The 19,370-nt window shown below is 40.3% G+C and overlaps 1 protein-coding gene across 4 annotated transcripts in view; it reads right to left on the bottom strand.

The window, feature by feature from the left end:
- The window catches only part of gabbr1b (gamma-aminobutyric acid (GABA) B receptor, 1b), a 183,317-nt gene that overhangs the window by 48,897 nt on the left and 115,050 nt on the right, over positions 1–19,370 (bottom strand). For all 4 annotated transcript variants that reach the window (XM_031871226.1, XM_031871227.1, XM_031871228.1 and 1 more), the window contains 5 exons: positions 13,509–13,643; positions 12,093–12,263; positions 11,286–11,387; positions 9,037–9,102; positions 6,934–7,125 (listed from right to left, as the gene is read on the bottom strand). In XM_031871226.1, the coding sequence (XP_031727086.1) occupies positions 6,934–7,125; positions 9,037–9,102; positions 11,286–11,387; positions 12,093–12,263; positions 13,509–13,643 (666 nt within the window). The remainder of the gene's footprint in view (positions 1–6,933; positions 7,126–9,036; positions 9,103–11,285; positions 11,388–12,092; positions 12,264–13,508; positions 13,644–19,370) is intronic.

Below are 19,370 nucleotides of genomic sequence, written 5' to 3'. Positions count from 1 at the left end.
ACAGCCCATTTACCATTTACTTACTGGTGACTAAGGGCTATAGACCAAGACCAGATCAAAACTCTGGAATGACTTTACCTGAGATTAGGTTTGCTAAATCTATTACTACATTTAAATCTCTTTTAAGAAAAGAAAAATGTAATGGCACTGCCTTGGCTTATTTAAATATGTGCAAGCCATGTTCCTGGTAATTACTTGGTAACATGTAATTCAATTGTTAAGCTCGCAAGACGGTTAGATTGCAAAATAGTGTTTTATGCTACTGTTCAGTATTTTGGTGTCTGACAAACCTTGTCAAACCTAATTAGATTCTATCTATCTATTCAATAAGGGATTTGGATTCCCCACTCATCTCAGTGACACCACTGAGGTTTCAAACAAACAATCAAATAAGCAAAACAAACACAAGAATTACCACCTAGCAGTTGTACGGCTCCGTTTACAGTTGCAGTTTTCATCCCTGTCAGTCCAAAATGTCAACATTTTACATGTGTGATATTGTGATAATTAACATATGAATTCTTGAGTTACAGTGACCTCGACCTTGAGTATGACGACCAAATTTTAGTCAGTTTATCTTTGAATCCAGATGGTGTGTCAGATTTGAAGAAGTTCCCCACCAGACTGGGAGAGACGGACAGCCCAAAAAACAAAATGCCAGAGTTTTGTAGCGTCTGTACAAATATGAGGTAAATTCTACTTGTTACGTAGAGGTAGAGCTCGTAGAGAAAACAACAATATTTTGTTTCTCTATTTCGGATTCAACAATGCCAGGACATGAGGACTTCAAGACATCAGGATGTCAGTGACAACAGAAGGATAACATCAATACGGATTTGCTTGAGCGACAGTGTCACGCAATCTGTTGCTCAATTTGAAATACTTCAAATTGCGCAAATGGTGTGATGCAAAGTTTGCGTATTCGCGTCTGTGCAGTGACTTTGCATATATTTGCACCGCACAAAAACTTTGCTTCGCATTTTGATTAGTCTACAGACTTATTCACTTAAAAACTCTTTTGCTCTCACTAAACTTCCTGGGTTTAATTAAACCAAATGCATTGCATGCATCATTATGTGAATCCATCTTCCCAGCCTGTCAACTCCTCTAACACCTATGTGGAGACAATTATCACCTTCATTTCAGACTGTCTCATGGGGTGCAGCCTTTGAAAACCCTATCCTTTTTAATCAGGATAAGCTATTAAAAACTTGCATGTCATCATGTATTACAAAAAATCTATAGAAACAGGTTTTTACCATCTATATGAAAACCCCCCACTGCCAACCAGCAGTATACCCTTTACAGTTGCATTTAAAGAAAAACTAGTCATAGCACGAATGCACTGTGCAGACTACATAACAATATACCTATAATAACAGCAGTTAACAGCTTGTGGAATATATCCAGTACTTTCAAAAAATACATATGAGCCAAGATGGTAAGTGCAATGAACGGTGTTGTACTGCTTGTCTCTCCAGCAGCAGGTCAATCTACCCATCCATTGCTGTGGATAGTCATGGTCCTCAAAGGATCACATCTAATGATTTGTTAAACCCTCTAACATCTCTTTTGGCATCACCATCAAACCACATTTTACACAAAAAATCTAAACGTAGGGCAAGGATTGCTATGAAATAGAGTGGGCACACTCATGCTCCCCAGATGAGGAACCCTGTCTTTTTAGGACATAATGAGCTTTCCTCTAGTGCCACTCACCCTAAGGACAAGAAGTTCACAGAGTTCACACGTCTTCCCTGACAGCTCCTCTAAAATCCAAACTTGGTTGTTTATCATCTAATATTAAGGGGTCTGCACATGATCTGTTGGTTACATTTAACTCAAACATCAATCATTTGACAACTAAGAACTAAGCTACTCTCATGCTTAGTTGTGGACAACAGCTAAAATGAAATTACTCTTAACAGTTGCAGATCTTGAGAAAGTAGTCCATGACTTTATTTCCTCTCCCATGGACTGCTGTAATCTGCTCATCACAAAACTGCCGCTAAATTTTCAACAAACTCTAGATCTAGATCACTGTCACTCCTATTATTCACTGGCTCCTTGTGAGTTTTAGAGATGCTTTTAAGATTTTGGGAGTAACTTTTAAGACTTTGCATGCTCGGGTCCCTAATTATTGGTATATTAATCCATTATGAGCCACAGCCTGAGATCCAGGGTCTCACTGCAACTATTCACCTTGTTCCCCAAGCTGACCGGGCCTTTTCTGCCTCCGTTTTGGAACTCCTGCATATCTCAGGCTAGCCAACTTTGTCTTTTCTTCAATTGTTACTATGTTTTCATTTTTTTATGCTCCTCATTGTTTTAATAATTTGTTCAGTGTTATATTTGAAATACTTGCAATATAAATATGTAAGCATTTTTAAAGTTTACTCAGTTTTACTGTTAAGCACTTTGCTCAGCTACGAAAATAAAGTTAATATAAGTTATAATAACCAATAATATAACTATAAAACTGTAAGTATGTTTTTTTCTATCCAACACTATTTGTAACTATTACCTGAAAGGCTCAGAGGGGACAGAAAGGCAGGGCCCAGTGCCAGCACCACAACAATGTGTATGTGAGCGTTTGTGGAATGACTGTAGAGAAAAAAATTGTCCTGTATAGATTGTTACTAACAATAATAATAATGGGGAAATCATAATAACAGTAATTATTGAAAGCGAACAATGAAATAAACAGATATAACAAAAAATGTATAATAATAATAATGGACAGAAATAAACAGCAATAATGGTAATTACTTATTATAATACTGGGTTAATAATAGTAATAATAATTACAAGTAATGGCGATAAAAAGTAATAATAATATGATCAGTAACAAAAAGGAAAGTAAGCACCATGAAAAAAGGAAAGATTGAAATAAAAAATATATAAATGCAAATAAGAAAAATTATAACAATCATTAAAAAAAAGGTTCATATGCAGTTTGGAGGGAGAGTGAGAAGACGAGCTTAAATAATAATTATGATAACAACAGTAATAATAAAAATTAAAAAATAGAATAAATAAAGAGACAGGAGATAAGGATAGATTAGAGGGAGTGGGTCTGATTGTGTGTTTGCTGTATGTTTAATAATAATAATAATAATAATAACTTTATTTATAGAGCACCTTTGACAGTCAAAGCAGCAAAAACAAGACAAAATAACAACAGAAAGCTCAGTGAGACTGTTGGATACGTTCAAAAATAAACTAAGAAATGAATGAAATAAAATAATCGATACAAATAAAATAATCGATACAAATAATAAAAAGTAAAATAAAAAAACGTTTTGTTTGTTTGTGAATGTCAGATAAGGAATACATAGGGACCGTGGTACATGTGTGATGATATGTGTGTGTGTGTGTGAATGATGGTGTGTATCTTTATGGTGGACAGGCAAAAGGAGATGAGTGAAATTTGTCTGGAATTTAACAGTTGAGGGTTTTGACAAATGGATTTCAAATTAAGTCACAGTCAGCGGTTTGTTGTTTTAATAATCAGATTATTCAGTGTGGCTTTGTGGCACAAGGCAGTAAAACTGCCTGTGCCAAAGCACACTGTATATTATCCATCGGGCTTAATCATAACTAGAAAATTCCTAAAGAAATTTTGACAGTGTGGCTTCTACTGCCCGAAGAAATCGCAATATATACACATGCCAATGTTACCGGTAGTGTCATTCAGGTTCAATTGAGATAGCGCTACTCTCTTTTCTGCATTTTAGATTAATACTCTTGGATTGAATCTTGTATTTGTGGGGCTTTTATTTTGAAAGGGTGGGACTGGGTGGGTGAGAGAGGGGGAGAGGAGACAGAATCATAATGTTTGACACTAAAATGAGAGGCTTCATCACAAGCATTCCAGTTAGAATTCATTCTGTGGGGCTTTTAATTTGAAATGGGGGGAGGGGGGGGGGGGGGGGGAGAGGGGAAAAGTCCTCTAAAAATATCTAAGACCTGAATGACTGTATGATAGAGAGACACACACAGAGAGAGAGAGAGAGAGACAGACAGAGTGGAGAGAGAGACAGAGTGAGTGAGTGAGACAGGCTGACAGGAGTCCTCTAAAAGTCTCCAAGACCTGAATGACTGTATGAGAGAGAGACACACACAGAGAGAGAGAGAGGGAGAGGAGTGTATGTGCGTGTGTGTCTCAGTGCCTCTGTGTTTATCAACATCACTAATGAGCTCATATAAACACCTGTGTGCTTGGGTGCATGTTGGTGATTGGAGCACCTGTGTGTTGGAGGCTAATTAAGAGAGAGTGAACAGTGATTTTCAACAAAACTACCTGTCAAACATATGCCCTTCATACCAAAACCATGAGACTAATCAATAAAATATGGATACCGTGAGAGAGATAAGACTCTGGCAAACGCGGAGATGTGTTTTTTATGTTTGTGGTCTTAAAAATGTGAGCTCCAGCGCAATATGCAAAACTGGTACCGTCTGCTTTCTTTGAGAAATGAGTGGTCAGATTTAACATGGAGTCTAATGGAGCAGTTGGTTGGAGTTCATGTCGCTCTGCGGCTCTTTGAGCCAAATGTGTAAGTCCGTTGGATTCCACAGATATCTGTGTGTGCGACAGCACAACATTTCCAAGCTTTTTGGCCAAAAATGGTGTATAAAGAGTAAAAATTGTGGGAGCTGGAGCAATTTGTTTGGAAAAATCACAGAATATTTTCCTGCTCCGCTCCACTCTGACAGTTATGCTCTCACTCTAGCTCTTAACGAGCCGTGCAATACACACCCATTATAAAATCTGAAACAGACCCAAAATTTTCCTGAAACTTAATCTGTGACTTCATGAAAACTGTGCTAGCTATCAAAATGTCCCTTTGGCTCAATAAAGTGCAGCGTTTTGTCTACGTTTTAAACTTTGAATCATGTTTCTACGTTAATGTACGGCTAGTCAATATGGGCCCAAAATTAAGTGTTTTTTTAGCTCTCTTCACGCCGAAACCCCATTCAAGTGAATGGAGAAATTTTGCTCAGTTTTTGGGGATTTTCGGGAATTTTCGGGAAAACCGCTAGGCGAATGTCTCCGAAAAATAGAAAGCACACTATTCCCGATCAGGCCGCACGTTTTGATGTATTTTTCACGCCACTGTTGGCAACGCTGTGTGAGGAGAGGCGCGCCAAACTTTTGGATAAAGCTGATGAGGATTATTATTATTAAGCCCGATGGATAATATACAGTGTGCTTTGGCACAGGCAGTTTTACTGCCTACTAGAAAATGATCTTCTTGTTTTTTTAACCTTCTGTTACTGTTTTACTGTAAAACACAATCTGTTAAACAAACATTAACATTCTGGAAGTTCACTATGCACTTTTACGTTACATATGACAGACACGTGTGTCCAAAGCCACTTGTATTTTTTTCTCATTCACCAATTAGAAGTAATATGGGGTTTCGTGTCTTGCCAAAAGACACTCCGACAGGAGGAGCTCTGGGATCGAACCAACAACTCAAGTAATAGCTATCCACTCTACCAAGTGAGCTCCATATGCTGTTAGTACAGAAAATAGATCCAATGCATTATTTACCTCAGTGATCAAAAAAAAAAAATCACACTTTTATTGTTTTATTCCGTTCTGACACAGAGCTGAAGGTGAAAGGGAGAGGCGGCAGCCTTTCCTCGCCTCACACAGCCGGTATCACTTCACCGCATTTTGATCAATAAGAGGCCATTCCTGCATAAGTGCTCCCCTGTTCACTCAAACAGAATTTCCAGACAACAGGGCTGGAAGATACCGAGCTTCGGCCGTTCATAAAAATCGACCTTCTATGTTTCATGGAGTTTTAGTATCAGCACCAGCAGCCAAACAGTAAGCCTTTTCACCATGTTTCAGTTTAAAATGACTATATTCAGGTCAGGTCAAATAAAGCTTTCATACACAAAAGGCACGCAAATTAATTAGAATTCCTTACGAGCAATAGAATTAAGTTTGCCTACAAAAGTTAAGTTCCGTGTTGATCTATTGAATTGGAGACAAAGGATGGAGATGCTGCTGTTCATGAAAGCACTCTTTTGACCAATTCTCTCACAATTCAGCCACTTCCAATTATTTTATAATCTTCTGGATGGGGCATATTGTTCTAAAAGCACACATTTACTGTATATTGCTAATTAAGGGTTTCAATAACAATGAAAAATAAAAGGTTTCGCAACATTACGGTCAACAAGTCGACTTATATTTAACAGATTTGAAAGAGGAAAGGTCAATATTGAACAAGGTCCTACTTTCTGCTTCGAGCAACTACGCAGATTTAGACAACCCAAAGCATTTAGTTCATTTTAGGGAAAGATGGTGCTCTCAGTTAAATATCTTGAAGACAAAGCTAGTTTCTGAGCACTAGTGCGTTTCTTATTTAGTCCTTGTTTTGTTTGAATCAGTAGGACGCACACAAGCATGTACATGCATGAATAGATGGGCAATAAACATTGCTGCTGAGTATCAGCACTTTGAGCGCTCATATGAACCATAACATATAAAATATAAGGTGATGGTTCTTATATTAAAAAGATGTCTGTCTTTACAAGTCATCTGGTCTAAAAGGACTCTTTCTATGCTTTTTGTCATTGTAAAAGAGAAATAAGCTGCAAATTGCAAAACAAAACAGATGGAAGCTTTTTGCTGCGCTCGTATCAATGCAACATGTCTTGGAAATCTTTGAAACAGAGATTTGTAATGGACTGGTGAATATCCTACCTGGAAAGGGTTGAGAAATCCCAGAAAAAGACACATTTAATGATCTATCCCAGTGGAAGAACCACACTCAACTAAAGGTAAACCTGAGGAAGTACACAGTTATTTTATTTAAAGTGTATTGGTGCATTCATTATAAATTCCCTTCAGCGTCTGCAGCTGTTTATGTTGAGCACCACTGTTGCATTATGAGATATTGTGCGTCTTACCAGGTTGGAGGCTCCTCGCACCGTCTCTGGGTTGAGCATGACAATCTCTGTGGTCACATGACCATCCACTGCCTCTGTCATCTGCTCAATAGTACAGTTAATGGAGGGGTCCTTGATCTTGAACCAGTTGTCTGCGTACCAGCCGATGAGGAACCATACATACTTCTTCCCATACAGCTTCTCCTTGTACACCTGTAGAGGGACAATGTGACACATGAACAGCTAATGAGAGGGCAAACAAAGACATTCATATTCCATACATTCAGAACTTGGGCAGGTAATACTTAAAACCCCAGAAAGAGTAGACTAGATTTAGAAAAATGTCCAACTGAAAACACAGCTCAGTGTTGCCAACTCTTTTCCAAAGAAAGTAACTAGCAGCACTAGCTCAGAAATCCAGCAAGAAAATCCTCAAGTCGGCAACACTCACAGTCCGTCCCTTCAGACGTCCCTACAAGCCACTCCCCCAAATGATCATTATGAACGTAAACAACAAACATGGCTATTGTTAGTACTCACAGCAGTCAAGCTAGCAGCAATGAGTGGAAGGGCAGAGTGCACGCAGTTAGGTAGCTTGTCCAATCATTTCATTCGTGTTGCATGAAAAGATTGGACATGCTTATTACAGTCTTGCGACAGCCGCAGATACCTGGTTTTTGTCAGAGCATTTGATTTATTGATAGCTCTCTAGATGTAATGAGAATTTCAACAAATTAATCAAAAAAAGTTTTTGAAGAAGATTACGAACCCTAGCTTTACGGAGACGAGTAACAGTAAACATTTCAGTGCAATAACCCTCTGGACACTATGAGGCCCTCCCAAGGCCAGGCGGGTTCCCAGAAACAGGTCAGAAGGTTGTGGTGCAACGCGCACCAAACTGTGGTCTGCTGAGTCCATCATGGCTAGAACATTCTGTCATGGGGTGTGGTGGCAGACCCAAACGCAGACACGGACAGGGTTGAATAAAGTGAAAAGGTTTATTAACAGAGGATAATGGGTGGTGGTCATTTGGGTTAAAATAACTAAAGAAGTGCCGTTACTGAAGCTACGTGACAACTAAATCAACATTTGACATGGGGAACAAACAGCGGCTTCCTGGAGTAAAGACCGCTTTTTGTTGGACCCATCAACCTCGCTCACTCCCACCGTTTGTGTGCTTTTGCATTCTTTATACTTTAAACCAACATTTGAAATCATTTCTTGGGATAAGAGTTAGCATCATATTATTAAAATGTTTTCCAACTAGACAACTGGAAACCTGCTTTTATCTCAGATTTCTAATTGCTTCAGTGCTGTGATCTCTACACTAGGAACTTTTAGTTACTAATAACAACATTCATTCTGGCAAACAAACATTAGCATGAGCTGTGTAATCACCATAGCAAGCTATAGCTCATTTAAATGTGCATTCATATGAACATCGTGTTTTACTAACATAATATCGTTAGCTAACTAGCATAGCTAGCTGTACATCTGTCCCTGCTGTCTTAGCTAAATCTTTACCTTTAATGAGAACATGCAGCTGGCTATCAATAGTCATGCAAGCAGAATACGATTATTTATTAACTAATTGGCTAAAAAATGAGCAATAGCTATTGCTAACTTATTTATAACTCGGTTTTCACTGGCTGATATAACGTTAGCCATATCGAGATTACTCTCTCTGTAGTAAACATAACAGTGATCAGCTGGGCATGTCAGCTAACTAAGCTAGCAAACCACAATTTACATAATCTCCTTCTCATATCTCTTAAGAGTTGCAGCACCAATTAAACAAGACAAGCACTATAGCAGGTAGAGATATTCTGCCCGCCAATGATGTGAAAGCGCTCGGTAAAGTAATATGCATGTGCGTCTGTGCGACTTATCTATATCCACGTGCATGGATCTCATTGGCACTCGTTTTTTGGATCTATTTGCAGTCATACTTACTGGATGGACTCACAATAAGTGAGGGGATAGAAAACTTTAGGAGTTAAAACCCAATAAAAACTTGTTTTTAGAAGACTCTTGCATTCAGGCACTTCGTTACGTGTCTTTGATACTTTAAATTCATGTCAGGCAACTCTGTCACAAATTAATTTGAACAAGAGAACTCATTACCTCACAGAAGACTTTCCTGGCCTCCGTCTCATAGAACAGGCCAACAATTATCCTGGCATCTTGACGCTTGGAATTGAAAAAGAAAAGGACACACATTAAAGACCCTGCAGTGTGGATAGGGAACACAGGAGCCACCCCCTCCTCCCAGCTCCTGCACCACACAGCAGTAGACTTCCCTTCCACTGGGTTACATCCATGCTATCACCATGGTTTCTGGCCAATTAATCTTGCTCACCAAAACTAGGCCGGCATGCTGCGCAAGGTCATTGTAAAGTGTATGTGTGCCAGGAAGGAAGCTAGTCAAGCTGACAGTGGTGGAGGAAGGAGAGGAGGAAGGAAGGGATCAAGGCTAACCTAGAGGTTCAAGAATTTATTATCAGAAACGTTCTGATTTTTATTTATTTTTTTGTGAACTACAGCAGTTCATATACTCATTATTGGGTTTGCACATTTATTAAGCAAACAGAAACACTCACTTTCAGAGGGCAGATGTAACCAAAAAAAGCTTAAGCTGACAGCAAAACACACTCCCTCCCCACACACTGTATTGGTCTTGGGCTTCATAGATGCAGTAAACACTGTTAGATGTAGGCATGTAATCCAAGCAACAGAATAACAATTTTTGGTCAGTGGGAATGTTTAGTACTGTATGTTCAGACAGCTGCTGATCATTTCTGCTCAGTTATTATGTTTTTGGGAAAGCGTTTAGACAGTAAAGGGGTCACTTCCTATTCCATAAACTGAAAAACACATGGCCGTTGTATACTGTATCTGATAACACTGAATGGTATCTGGACAGATGTTTTGGTGTCTAAAATCAACAAAAAATGAAAGTTCCTTGTAATAGCTTTACCTAATGTATCAATGGTAGATTGCCCCCCGGGTTGGGAGTGAGTCACTGCCCCAAGCGAGGGAGTTGAAGTATCTCAGGTCTTGTTAACCAGTGAGAGTAAAATGGGGCGTGAGATGGACAGGCTGGCATTGTACTGTTGTGGTGAAGAAATAGCTGAGCCAAGGAGCCAGTCTATCGTTCCAATCCTCACCTATGGTCATGAGCTTTGGGTAGTAACTCCTAGGGAGTCTGAGTTCAGATATACGTATAGCGGGAGCTCGGACTAGAGCCGCTGTGCCTTCGCATCAAAAGGGGCCATCTGAGGTGGTTGGGGCATCTGATCAGGATGCCTCCTGGACGCCTCTCCCTTTAGAGGATTTCCCGGGCATGTCCAACTTGTAAGAGAGCAAGGGGGGACAAAGAGCACGCTGGAGAGATTATTTAACTTGTCTGGCCTGGGACACCCCGGGACGAGATTGAAAATGTTGCTTGGGAAAAGGACATCTGGAATAGCTCGCTAAGCCAGCTGCCCCCAAGACCCGGACCCGAATAAGAGGTAAGAAAAGGATATATAGATCGATGTATGAACTGTCGTACTCAAAGTAGTATTTGTTCCACACAAGAAGATGGATTAATAAAATGATATTTTTACACATTTCTATCAGCAATAAAGTGTACTTATTGAAATTGACAGCATCTCTCTCTCCTCTCCTCTGTGGTGCTGGAAGATGCACAGCAGCAGCTACTTTTCAACTGTATTCAGATTTGTATTATTTCTATTTTTCATATATTTATTAATAGGAATAAGATGAGAAAAAGCTAAATCAAGTGCTTTATAAATGTATCTGCCAATTCTGACCACAAAACGATCTGTTTTTCATATTTTCATGTTGGGGCTTCCCAGCATGGCAAATTGGCGTGTGCCACCAGTCACTTGCCCAATGTAATATATTAATTATTGGGCCAGATTATTAACTGATAATTGATCACAAGGAGGCAAGCCTACGCCATCCATTTGAGTTCGAATGATTTTTAAAACAATATATTTATGGTTATCACTCTTGGTGTGGACGGCTCTTATAAGATGCCACAACCACAATGGAAAAAAACACTGACTATTTCAACAGAGAAGTTGTCACTTCCTGAATCTTTTTGAGATGGACTTATTGTAGCGATCATTAATGGTGCTGTATCTCTGAGCGATTCAATATTAGCTTCAGCATTTGTCATAATTTTTTTACCACAGTTTGAGCCAGACCTACAGAGATGACTCTACATTCTGGGCATAAGACTGCTTCTGTACTTTCTGGGCCATTGTTGCCATGTATCAATGAGCTGTCTGTGGTGAACAGGCCAGACAAGGCCTGACTGATTGCTGTTCAGCTGCCTGGTATGTAAGTATGGGAAAATCTGGCACCTTGAGGTTTTTGACAGCCACAGCAGGGTCGGTGAGGAAGCTCTGACGAACGCTGATTTCAATCCCTGCCTCCTTCACCCTCTCCTCCAGATCATCCAGAGTCTGCCAAACACAGAGAGACACACACACACAATCATGAGAATGCAGAAGATGACAGGGCGAGAGAGACAGCAACCAAAATAGGAGTGAGAGGGATAATGGAATGGTAGGTTGCAAAAAGAAATTTGAAGAACAGCAATTGAAGAATGAGAAAAGCAGTGGGGAGGAAGATGAGTTTGTGGTTTAGAAAGATGATGGCGGGTGCGTGGGTGATGATACCAACAGATAAAACAGCAGGTGACAAGAGAGAGGCAGAGAGAAACCAATAAAGGGAGGTTAGACGTTATAGGTGATGAGGGAGATAAGGGAGGGGAGAGAAATAGGAAATGAGAAAAATATATGAAAACTTCTGGAGCAAAGCACACCAATGATGTTTTGAAACTTTGAAACACATGAAGCCGTCTGAGGCAAATTTGTGATTTTGGGTGGTCTTACCATGGCCCCATGTACACCACTTCAACATGTTCAAAGCTTGGCAGGTCTGCTGTGCCTATAGTTACTGTTGCTAAGCTATGAATGGGCAATCACTGTTAAGGGAAGGGGTTTAGTTCACAGATGAATATAAAATATAAAAGCTGGGAAGACATTTTGGAAATTCAAACAAAGTTTGTGAAAGTACCTTTAAATGACAACAACTGGTGTCTTGTCATTTAAAACTCTTGTATAACTTTGGTGCTCATAACTATTTTAGATAAATACACAACTCACTGATGTAAAAACTTCTGTTGTTTGCTGAATGGTGGCAATCTTGGTCCATTTCCACTTCTGAAAGAGCTGCACTCGAGTGGGGTTGTGCAGTGTGGCAGACGGATGAGTGCGAAAGAAGGTGGGAAAACGCTGGCGGTTGGATAGAGCCGGGGAGCTGGAGCCGTACGACAACTGAGACACAGGTAGACAGAAACATTAAAGCCAGTGTCTTCTGATGACTTAAACTGCATTTCTTTATTTAGTCTTAGTCTGTGTCAAATAGTCTAGCCAAAACCAACAAATTTTCATTTTAGTCAAACATGAGATTTGTTTTGATGAAAAACACAAGTTGAGTGTTAAGAATGCATGATTGTGTTCACTAGTGATGCTGGGGTCAGTGACTGGCACCGACCAACATGCAAACCCATAACTTTTAGATTAGTTTTCATAGTAACACAAGTCTGATTAAATTGAAGGCAGAGCTGTAATCCAAAAAGAGCATGTGCACATAGGTTCTGCTAATGTCCAAGTGTTCTAGTCATAGCAACTGAGGGAAGTGCCACTGGCCTGAAGTCGTTCAACGTGTGTATGTCTGGTTTCTTTGGAACCGGTATTATAAAAGAGGACTTGAAGAACCTCGGAACTATTTCTTGTGTGAGAGAGGAGTTAAAAATGTCTGTGTACACCCCTGTCAACAGCACAGGTCTTCAGGAAACTATGACCGGGAGGGTTAGCCTTAAGGTGCGTTCACACATACACATACTTAATCACGTCATTCGCGCCGCGTTCACTTGTCGGGGACCATTTGTGTTGTCGTTTGGTTCATAACATAGTCTGGAGGAGCTCCGTGTATTTTATCGAGCTGTATTCACTGTGTCGAGCAAGCCACACGTCGGCTGGTTTACTACAGCTGCATGAACACAAAATAAACCGATTTTGCTGTGATAAACAGACAAAAAGGTACACCGAAATAACTTACATACTGATGCCGATTTGTAAAAAGTTTGAATTCATGTTTTGGAGGTTGGATCGATTGGTGCTACTCTAAGCTAACATTGTAGCAGCTCCAACAACACTCAAAATAACGCCATCTCGGCGTAAATACGTCAGCGTCTTTTTCATTGTTTGTACCATATGTTTTATACACACACATGTATACACATCGTTTGGTCCAGTCTCTACTAATATGAGGGATCGTAGAGCTCTGGGTGAACACAGACGGCTACAGTATTTGTTTCCTGATTCAACAACGGCAGGACGTCACTGATGACAGCGGGAGCATCTCAACGGAGTTGAAACATTTCAACTCACGCGTTTGGGGCATTTTGCCACAATTCACGTCAATCGCGGCGCGTTTGGCGTAGCGCGATTGGCCCTCTTGGTAAGCAGTGACAGGGTTCAAGTCTGTTTCACAGACAGAAAGGTGAAAGTCCTTACCACTATGAGGTTCCACATGCGAGAAGCTTCTGCCACCAGGGTGGACACAGAGCTGCAGCCTGGCATCAGCACAATTTTAATGGGCTCCGTATACAGAAGGTCATACAGCAGCTTGGTGGCCTCACCTGGATCACACTTTGGACACACAGAGACACAGACACAGACAGCAGGAAAGTCAGCATACGAAACACACTGTGCACAACATCCTACAAAAGTGTCATCAGATAAATAACACAGGTATGTGGAATATGCAGGATGACCACAGGTTTCACAATGAAAAGGCATTTTTATGACAGTAAATACAGTTACTTGTAGCTAAAGCAAGTTCTAAAATTATAATATGAAAAGAAAAAACACAGAAATATACTGTTCAAGAAATGAATCCGATAAGGATATAAAGTCCAATGCTGTATGTTTCATGTATGTTTGTATATTCATTTGATTGATTTATTTTGGATAAGCCTGGTAATCAGACCGACTTGCCACTCTCTGTCATTTTCAGCCAGTAAGTGCTCAGAGTCACAGGTGCTCGGAGCAGTGAACCTTTTTCATGACAATCAAGGAAATATGCAACACGTATTTCCCCAATTGGACTTACAACAACCTGTACATCCTTCCACACACTCTTTTGTGGCCATGTTCATTAATGTAACTACAGTAGGTAGCTAACTAGCTGTATAGGAAGATGATGGCTTTATTCTTTATCCAGCCTACAAAGTTCTGATTGGTCAATTGTTTCTTCAACTGGGGAAACAGCCGTGAGAGCTATTGGAATCACCAAACAAATCAGACATGTGGTCTAGAATCAGGCTACATGAAAAAGAGGATTTGTTTTACAAACTCAATGTCTCCAAGTCAAAGTGTGATTTTAATGAAATAAACAGCTTGATTTTTACATGAATTCCACCAATATGTCCACATCTCCATCAGAGGGAAAAATACACTGGACCATGTTCACACAACTATTCCTGGCAGCTACAAAGCCCTCACCCGCCCCACTTTGGACAAACAAATAATATTTCCCAGTTCCTGCTACCTACTGTATATGGTCACTGCAGCGATGTTACACACAAAAACTACATGAAGTATCATGTAATAAAAAAGTGTTTAATTTGGAGATGACTCTGCCTGTCATTTCACAAATTTATGTTTGAATCCATGTTTGACATATATTTGATGCATGATGTATCTGCATCATGAATGAAGTGACAAAATGTGAGTGAGGTTGAGGAATGTCAACCCTATTCTAATGTAACATCTGATCATACATATATTTGCATAATCATTGCTTTGTGACAATGACAAATGTTAATGACATGATGACATAACATTCAATCTTCCAAACATGATCATGAAATGATTAATGGCCACCACACCTTCATCTTTATCAGTTAAATAGCTTATTGATTCTTAATTGGCTATAGGCAGTAAATGGAAAGAGAGGAACACAGTTGTGTCAATCAATATAATGAGGCTTGATTGGTGGGTAAATGTTACGCAGAGACATGCTGTCTCAGGACTCGGGTTGAATATGGTTATATGAAGCACAAAGAACAGTGTATTCCATAATGAATTCTGTTTTTAACAACTTGTTTTAATGAGCTTGTTATAGGTGTTCATACCGTGTTTTCCCTCCACTTTCAACAGTACGCACACACAGTGTGTGCTGTTATTACATTACATATTATTACAGTAACTGCAAAGTTAAAAACATTTCCATTCAAAATAATGAAGCCCTTAAAATAAGGCCTTTGCAGTTTGACTATAGAATATCTTCATATTCAACAGTCTGCTTTGAGTGTAAAATCAAGCTTTGCTTTGTGGGACAAATTGATGTTTTAAAACATAGGAAGATGACGCTGCTATATTTAATGGCTCACTAGATTTCTACATGTTTGGAACAACTCTGTCAGGGGGTCATGGCAGTTAAACCATAAACATTTCAAATCAGCTTGACATCATTTTGTGCTGTAGTGTTTGCCAACATCAATAGCAGACAGGATGTAAACATGGACCCAAGCTGTTTCCTAGCAACTAGCTCTACATCCTTTCTGTGAGGGTAAAATCCATTTGTTTGGAGTTAAAGGAGGCTGCTGAGGCATCAACTCTCCTCACCTAATGACACCGAGTCAACCGACTAAGTAACAAGCAGCTTGGAGAAAGCTGCCCACTTCAGTCCTGAATCAAACAGACTGGTTTGTAAAGCAGGCCCACCGTTCTTTACAGGTGACTCATTGATTAACCCCGGCACTCAGGGGAAATCAACAACACATTCAAATGAGATACTGTAGCCCCCCCCCCTCCCTTCCACTCTGAACCTCTGGGACCTGCCTTCAACTTTCAGCGCTGCAGGACATCACATCATCGTTTCACCAGATCTCAGAAGAAACCTTAAGAAATGATCTGCTTACTAACTGATGAGGCCGTTCTGGACTGTGATCAGCAGGAGATCGGTCAAATCCTGCTCAGTGTGATGTGCAGCTGGCCTGGTGGAGTGGTGTCGAGGGCTGTGATCGATGAGTGCTCCGGCCAGCACTTCTTAGATTTGGCTAACTGCTCTCAATACGGCGTTCTCACACAGACGAGCACAAATCATCCAGCCATCTGCTCCTGTTTGTGCAATGATACTAGGTGCACGATCTTGCCTTTTTCTGGGAGCCAAATCTGTGTTTGTTTGAACTGTAGTTGTCTTAGTTACTGTTGTCATGCCAACCTACCCCCCCCCCCCCCCCCCCCCCCCCCCATTGAAGTGGGGATCCATAGAGCAGCTTGTGTGTGTGTTGTGTGTGTGTTGGTATGAAGTGTGTGGAGAGGCTCAGGTAAGAAAAAGAGAAATGAGAGAAATTATGATGCAGTGAAAGACTTCAAAAAAGAAAATGTAAAACCACATACCAATTAAAAATGAATACTATAACCATCTCTGCACACATTGATACAGAAGATGAAAGCTTTAATATAGCTCCGTCTCACAGATGTTTAGAAATAGAGACTCAGGGCTTCCAAGCTTAAACAGATACAAGTTGTGTTACAAGCTATTCACAAAGCTTAAAGATGTATTAACCAAAGTGCAGGAGAGGAGTAACAAACATGTGTACTGAACAGTCAAAGACAATGATGTTGGACAAAAACATCCTTTAATCCCTGATATGTTCGTGCCTTTCAGAGAAACAAAACATGTAATCAACCCTAGCCCTAAATCATGTCACAAACGCTGCATGATCATTTGATTTGACTCGGAAGGCAGTATGTATGGATGTCCATCCTTGGTTAAATTCAGCTTGTGACAGCAGTTTATTGTCATACACTAAGTTGTCATTCCTCATGTTGCTTTGAAAGCTCATGTTGTCAAAGAACTGATCACCAGGCTTCTGTAGAGTCTGCGTCTCACACACAGACCATTAGTTCAGTGACTCATACACTGTAGGTCTGGTGTTGTGCTCATTGGTGCCTGTTTGCTCCAGTTGCAGAAACATTCGACCAGTCAGAAAGTTGCAGACTGGGCTTCATCTTCTGCATAGCTAGCTAGCTTCCTAGCTACATCCATGAAAAGCTACATCCAGTGGATTTACAGAAATAGCAACTCTTAGACTAATTGTTAACAATCGTAACAACTGCTACTGCAGGTTCCATGTCAACATTATGACTCCAAAGGATGAATATTTCACAAGCTAATAATTTGTCTGTGTAACTAATAAAAAAACATGAATTAGTTGTTTGTACAACTAACATGTATCGACTGTTGTTCAGTGGTAGAGCGGGTCGTCCTTCAATCAGAGGTTCGATCCCCGGCTCCACTAGTCCATGTCGACGTGTCCTTGGACAAGACACTTAACCCCAAATTGCTCCTATGCCTGCAGTGTGTGAATGTTGTATGAATGTTAGTTAGTCCTGATGGGCAGGTGGTACCTTGCATGGTAGCCCTGTCATCAGTGTGTGAATGGGTGAATGATGACATGTAGTGTAAAAGAGCTTTGAGGGGTCAGAAGACTATACAAGTACAAAATTATATATACAGTCACTTTCAGAATCAGAACCGTTCATTGCCATGGTATGTTGAACATACAAGGAATTTGACATGACAGGTGGTGCAAAACATTTAACAATCAACAACAATCAACACAGTGCAAAAAGTAGAAGCATATTAAAATGTACAGTAAAATATAAAATGAAGTTAAATATAAAATAAAGTGCACAAACAAACAGATAACAGGACTATAAACAAGTGAGATGTAAGTATAATGTAAAAGTGTCGAGTGTATTCAGATAAGAAACATAGAAAGGATGTGCAGGGGAGTGACCGGTAGGAAATTGTCCTGGGGATGACAGAGTCAGTGGGGGTCCCGGGCTCCGTTAATGAGCCCGACTGCAGAAGGGAAGAAACTGTTCATGTGGCGTGAGGTCTTGGTCCTGATGGACCGCAGCCTCCTGCCAGATGGAAGGGGCTCGAACAGTTCATGTCCAGGGTGAGAGGGGTCGGCTACAATCTTTCTTGCTCGCTTCAGGGTCCTGGAAGCGAACAAGTCCTGGAGGGACGGCAGATTGCAGCCAATCACCCTCTCAGCAGAGCGAATGATGCGTTGCAGCCTGCCCTTGTCCTTGGCAGTGGCTGCAGTGTACCAGACCGTGATGGAGGAGCAGAGGATGGACTCAATGATGGCTCTGTAGAAGTGCACCATCATTGTCTTTGGCAGGTTGAATTTCTTCAGCTGCCTCAGGAAGTACAGCCTCTGCTGAGCCTTCTTGCTGATGGAGCTGATGTTCAGCTCTCACTTAAGGTCCTGGGTTATGATGGAGCCCAGGAGGCGGAAGGACTCCACAGCGTCGACGGGGGAGTCACACAGGGTGATAGGGGAGAGGTGGGGCTACGTTCTTCCTGAAATCCACAACCATCTCCAGTCTTTAGAGCGTTTATTATACTATTAACTGATTATGGTCTTTGTGTGCAGTGCTCGGTCAAACAACAGGTCTGCCTTTTTCCAGTGAAAATCAGGGAGTAAAAATAAACATCTGGGGGCATTGCCCCCCAACAAGACAGAGTAAAACAGAAATCACCTCTCAGCTATGAGGAGAGAGAGAGAGAGAGAGAGAGAGAGAGAGAGAGAGAGAGAGAGAGAGACCCTGTGAATCCAGGTATAACATATTGTCTCTGGGAGCCATCCAGAATTCATTGAATACACACAACTGTGGGCCCGATACATAAGCACTCTCTGTTTTGCGAAAACAAAACAGTAATAGTGCACTAGCAATGTGCACCCTGCAAGGAGGTTTTTGATCAGTGTGGACAAATTGTGCATACAGGATTGACATAACCTCTTAACCTGCTTATGGTATAACATATTGGCATTCATAATGAAATTGTCTTGTTTGAGTTGACCAAGGACTAAAGCTAAACCTACTGTAGGCCATTTGCTAACATTATTGAACCCTTTTAATCACACTCTGTCTGCCTCATTGATCACCATGATCTAAAATGTATGCTCTCCTCAGTTCTTGGTTTGACTCTAATTACTTTGAAATAACTTGCAAACAACATCAAACTCTTAAAGCCAGACTTTTGGCTATCTGGATTCACTTTTTTAATGTGTGAAAGTGGAAATTGCGTTCATATATATTTTAGTTCAATAAAAAAGCAGCGACTGATTTTATGTAAATTGAGATAAATAGGTGATTTCATTGAATGAATTAAATAAATTAAAAGTTAAATAATAAGTTAAAAATCAGCTAGTGATCATTTGATTTACATTTGATACTCATGTTAGAGGATACTACAAAACTGTGAAACGAAAATACTTTGTTTTATCCTTTACATCAGAGTCCTGTCGGATTTAAGAGCTACTTAAACATGTGTTCACTTTGTGCTTA

Source organism: Anarrhichthys ocellatus, unplaced genomic scaffold (assembly GCF_004355925.1).
Source record: "Anarrhichthys ocellatus isolate YVR2014 unplaced genomic scaffold, GSC_Weel_1.0 scaffold57, whole genome shotgun sequence".
NCBI classification, from domain to species: Eukaryota; Metazoa; Chordata; class Actinopteri; order Perciformes; family Anarhichadidae; genus Anarrhichthys; species Anarrhichthys ocellatus.
This window is presented reverse-complemented; position numbering and strand designations above follow the sequence as displayed.